Raw genomic sequence first — 5,068 nt, 5'->3', positions numbered from 1 at the left:
TCATCATAGCATCTTGATTTTATTGGGGTGTCTATTCCACCCCTTTAAGGGGATGTCTCTTCTCTTCATTTCTGCACCAAAGACAAGGTCCCTCTCCACAGCCTGACCCCTTCTCAGTCACAAGGGTAATTAAATGTTTCTCCATGCTTTATAAACCAGTTGTATGGTTGAAAAGCATGGAATGAATCATTTTTCTGGTTTAATCCCAGTCTTAGGTGCTGTGTCTTTCTGTCTGGGGTATACATTCTCAGGTGTCTTGTCACTACACCATCTACCTCAGAGAAGCCTCATCAATGTCTACAGGTAAGAAGAGGCTACAATTTTACAGCAAGGGAAAGGAGGATACTCCACAAGGACCCAAGTTACAAGGTTATTGAGTGCTTCTCCCAGATGCCTCATCCCATATCTTGGGGTTTTACTCCTTCCCTATCAGTTGTGTACTTCAGTGCAGATTTCCCAGGGCTGTGAAATCAAACTTTTTCATACTCTCATTTTGGTCAAAAGATGGTTAATCACATGAAAAACCTCAGGAAATTGATATTGAACCCAATTTTCTGAATTATCCCATCTCAGGAGTGAGAAGGTTGGAGTAATTATTTACCAATTCCTATGAATCTTTAATTGAGGGCTGCTAGGAAGGGGTTATTCTCCTGGCACTCCTGGACTGCAGTAAGTGCCAGCAGAACTGACTGACTGGCAGGGATTTAGAGAATGCTTTCAGGCAAAGAAATACAGAAGCTAGAATTTGGAAATCAGTCAGTGCATACTAAAACAGAAAAAGCCCAAGTTATATGGGCAAGAAACTGATTTCAACTGCTATATCCATCTTCTTTTTGTCCTACAAATAAGGGGCATTACACAATTTTACATTTACATTCCATATAAATTTGTCATCTTTATGATCCTCTTTAATTATGTTACCTCTACTTATGATCAGAAACTTTATTATTTTCTCCTATATTTTGTTACCAATGTTTACTTAAAACCAACCTGACACAGGCCTAAATCCAGGAACAGAAGAGGGAAACAACATCTTCACCTCTATTCACAGTTGCTCCTCAGTTCTCTGCCAAATATCTTTAACCCAAAGTTACTTGCATTTCTAAAACTGGCCTGTAATGATGTCTACGGACACCAAGTGGGAGTAAGTGAAAAACTTTGGCTGATCCTTTGGCAGGGATTAGTACAGGGTCAATTACAAATCCTCTGAGGACTTGAGAAATCATTGCATTGCCAAATCCTGCACTTTGTGAGAATCTATTTAAACATCTCTGTAGTGTAAATGAAGAAAAAATTGCAAAAAAGAACCTGTGAGCAAAGAAGGGCCTGTGTAATGGAGCCACGTACTGACAAGGGCTGAAGATTTGTTTGTGAGATTCTGCTTCAATGCTTAGAGGGTTCCTAGGGCAAGAGAGTCAGAAAGAGGGCTTGAATTAGGAATAACAGCTTTTCTGCTCATAGATTTTTTGGGAACAAAACTGTGGAGGAATTTCTTTGAGAAAACAATGTTCAATCAAATGGTTTTGATTCACTTATACATTTTATAGTTCCAATACTAGACTATTCTGATAGGAAGAGACTTTGTCCTGTTTACATGGTTTTTAATTTGGATTGAAAATATTTCTTAAAGAAATGAAAAATATACATAAAGCTGATAGATAGATATAGATCGATCCATATGTATTTCCATGGGATGCCAAAAATGGGAGCAAAATTAAATCCTAGAGATACAGAAGTTTCTTAACTAAAAGAGCTCTTTTTCTGATTAGATCCAGCCTAGCGATGGGAGCCAAAATAATCTAAAATGTTCCATATTGGAAGCAATATCCAAAAAATGATTCTAATATATTATTCAAATTTTAATTTGAAATTCATTTTTAGAAAAGCTTTTATTTCAAGTTAATGGAATTTGTTTGTGGCTCTTGTATGTAAGGCGAGGGGAAGAAAGCAATACTTGATTTCAATCTGAAAACTGAGGAATCCACAATCAACAAGATCCAGGTCAGTGAAAGATAAATCTTTCCGTATTCAAATTTCAAGCTCATTATGTTAACTTAGCCAATGTGTATTGACTGAAATAATTTGTGTAGTTAGGTTCCATAATATAATGACATGAAAATGTCAATGAAAACTTTATTTGCATTGTTGCAGTCCAGTCACTGTTAAGAACCACTGAAGGTGCATTTATTACTTGTGGTTAACATTGATGTCTCACCAAAAGAGACTGATTCTAGAGATTTCTGTTTGGGAGAGTTTGAATTTTCTTTCCATTTATTATTATATCCAAGTCAATTTTGGGAGTTAATGCTAAACAGTATGATTAACCATACAGTCACCAAATGCTAGAGCCTTGGCTAGAGGGAAAACAACTCAGAAACAGATTTTCTGAAAACTAAGACTTTTTTCCTGACCTTCTATGAAACTGAAATGCCTTTAATGCTTACTTTTGTTTCCAGAAATTTGTAAGGAAAAATATGTGATTTTTTTTTGGTCAGGGGTTGGTAAAGGAGAAAAAAAAGAGAAGAAAAAAATGAAGTACCTTATATTTCTTTATAACAACAGCATGCATACACCCTTAAAAATCCATTACAGAGTATCCAAAAAATATCACATTCTTATATATATATATTTCCACCAGTTATCAATGAAAACCTCAAATTCATGATAATTGATTAAAGTTATGCTGAATGGAAAATAGTATTGCCTTTGTCGATCCAAACATTTTTCTAGTCAATAGAAACTTCAGAGAGACTTCTTGTCTCATTTAATTCAATTTATAGAAAATGAGTAGGAACATATACCTAATCTGGAATATTATAATATGTGCAAGAAAGACCAATTGCATATAAAACTCATACAAGTAATATTGTGAGCTCTTCAGGAGTAATTGCATTACCTGCCTGATCATACTCAAGATGAAAGAGTGATCATTAAATGAATGGTCTATTGAGCAAGACACAATATCCAGGGCTGTTGAGTGGATGATGCCCAATGAACTGGCATTTTTATGAAAAAAAAATTCATCTTTCTCTGGGTGTTTTTGTGCATTCATTTTACCAAAAGGAATGAGAGAGCATAGAACACAGCTTAAATAGAGTAAGGGTTGGCTTATTCATATTTGACTGCACAGTTGACTTTTGAAAGTATATTTTCTTCATATACTTATAAAAATTCATGCCAAAAGGAAACATAATATTAAAATATTAGTATTGATAAAATTTGTGCCAAATGGTGAAAGAAAGCAAATACTGCAATACAGAGACTTTTAGAAAATGTCTGGAAATCTACCATAAATCACCATGCGTAATATTGCCTTGCTTCTACTGTTATGCTATAAGGTATTATCACTATACAATTAATAAGAAATAAGAGAAGTTTAAGTTTCTTCTATTCTTCCTTCGGACTATGCAAAATGTCAGAGGTGAAGAGAAAGTGTAGCTCAGTAAATCTGAGGAGATATTTTGGTATTGAATTAAAAAGATCATCACTTAGGAATATTGTGATTTTTTCAGGTGGACCACATGCCCACAACCCAAGTTGAATCAATGGAAAGAAAAGGCAATGTCACAGAGTTCATCCTGCTAGGTTTGACCCAGAATTCAGAACTGCAGAAAATTTTATTTGTTTTGTTTTTAACCACCTATTTGATCACACTGGCAGGTAACCTGCTTATCTCAGTCACCATCTTCATCAGCCCAGCCCTGAGTTCACCTATGTACTTTTTTCTGTCTTATTTGTCCATTATAGATGGCTTATATTCTTCTTCCATAGCACCCAAAATGATCTTTGACCTGATCTCTCTGGAAAACACCATCTCCTTCAATGGCTGCATGATCCAGCTCTTTGTTGAGCATTTCTTTGCTGGAACTGAGATCAACTTGTTAATGGTGATGGCCTATGATCGCTATGTGGCCATCTGTAAGCCTTTGCACTACATGTCCATCATGAGCCAATCTGTATGTAGAGTCCTTATGGGGATGGCTGGGATTTTGGGGTTCATTCATGGAGGAATCCAGACTTTGCTCATGATCCAGTTACCATTCTGTGGCCCCAATGTCATTGACCACTTTATGTGTGATTTGCTACCTCTCCTGGAGCTAGCCTGCACAGACACTCACACTTTGGGGCCCCTGATTGCTGCCAACAGTGGATCACAGTGTTTACTAATTTTTTGCATGCTAATTACTTCCTATATCCTTATCTTGCGCTCCCTGAGGACTCATAGCTCTGAAGGGCGTCGCAAAGCCCTCTCTACCTGTGCCTCTCATGTCACTGTCGTCATCTTATTCTTTGTACCTTGTTCATTCCTATATCTAAGACCAATGACTTCCTTCCCTGCTGACAAGGCTGTGACTGTGTTTTGCACACTCATAACTCCTATGTTGAACCCCTTAATCTATACGTTCAGGAATGCAGAAGTAAAAAATGTCATGAAGAAGCTCTGGGATAAAATTATGAAAAGAGATGATCAATAAATCTTGTGGTTGGAGAATTTAGGCAAACAAGGATCGTGATATTTTATAAACATTCTTTTCCCTCTGAACTGATTAAACTTGGGCTATTCTTGATACTTGCCAGCTAAATTTTTTTTTAGGAACTCACATAGAGTGCATCGAGCCGACATCCATTATGCACAATAGTCGTAGTGCCTAGAGTCCATGAAAATTTCAAGGGCCCATGAAATGTTTCAATTAAAAAAAATAAAATACAATATTTTATGTTTTTATGAAGGAATCATGTTCAAGAAGACATCTTATCCAGGTCATAAAAGTCACAACATAGCCCTGATTGTGGATATGGAACAGATCAACAGAAATATTTTGAATAGCTTTTATATCCAAAAATACAGACGGAATTGAATTTTATGCCAAAAGAGCAAACCATCTTTCATGAAATAGTTTTACAATAATAGGGAAAGAAATTTCAATAAGTTCTTTCATCAGAATATGCTTTTTTCCTTCTACCTGTTTATGTTTGAGAAGTTTTACATGTTCTTTTACCACAGCAGTAAAATATTTTTACAATTTGTAATTCAAAGAAGTGAGGATTTGCATACAAAGGTACTTTT

General features: G+C 35.9%; 1 protein-coding gene across 1 annotated transcript; it reads left to right on the top strand.

The window, feature by feature from the left end:
- The first annotated feature begins 3,536 nt into the window (after nucleotides 1-3,536).
- LOC101447684 (olfactory receptor 4C45-like) lies at nucleotides 3,537-4,475 on the top strand. Its single transcript, XM_004461081.2, has one exon. The coding sequence runs from the start codon at nucleotides 3,546-3,548 to the stop codon at nucleotides 4,473-4,475; it is 930 nt and encodes a 309-aa protein (XP_004461138.1). The 5' UTR covers nucleotides 3,537-3,545.
- Nucleotides 4,476-5,068: the final 593 nt, after the last annotated feature.

The sequence above is a fragment of the Dasypus novemcinctus genome, chromosome 14, assembly GCF_030445035.2.
Source record: "Dasypus novemcinctus isolate mDasNov1 chromosome 14, mDasNov1.1.hap2, whole genome shotgun sequence".
Lineage (NCBI taxonomy): Eukaryota > Metazoa > Chordata > Mammalia > Cingulata > Dasypodidae > Dasypus > Dasypus novemcinctus.
This window is presented reverse-complemented; position numbering and strand designations above follow the sequence as displayed.

Coding starts and splice junctions, on each gene's coding strand:
- LOC101447684 (XM_004461081.2), top strand. CDS start 3,546: ATGGAAAGAAAAGGCAATGTCACAGAGTTCATCCTGCTAGGTTTGACC.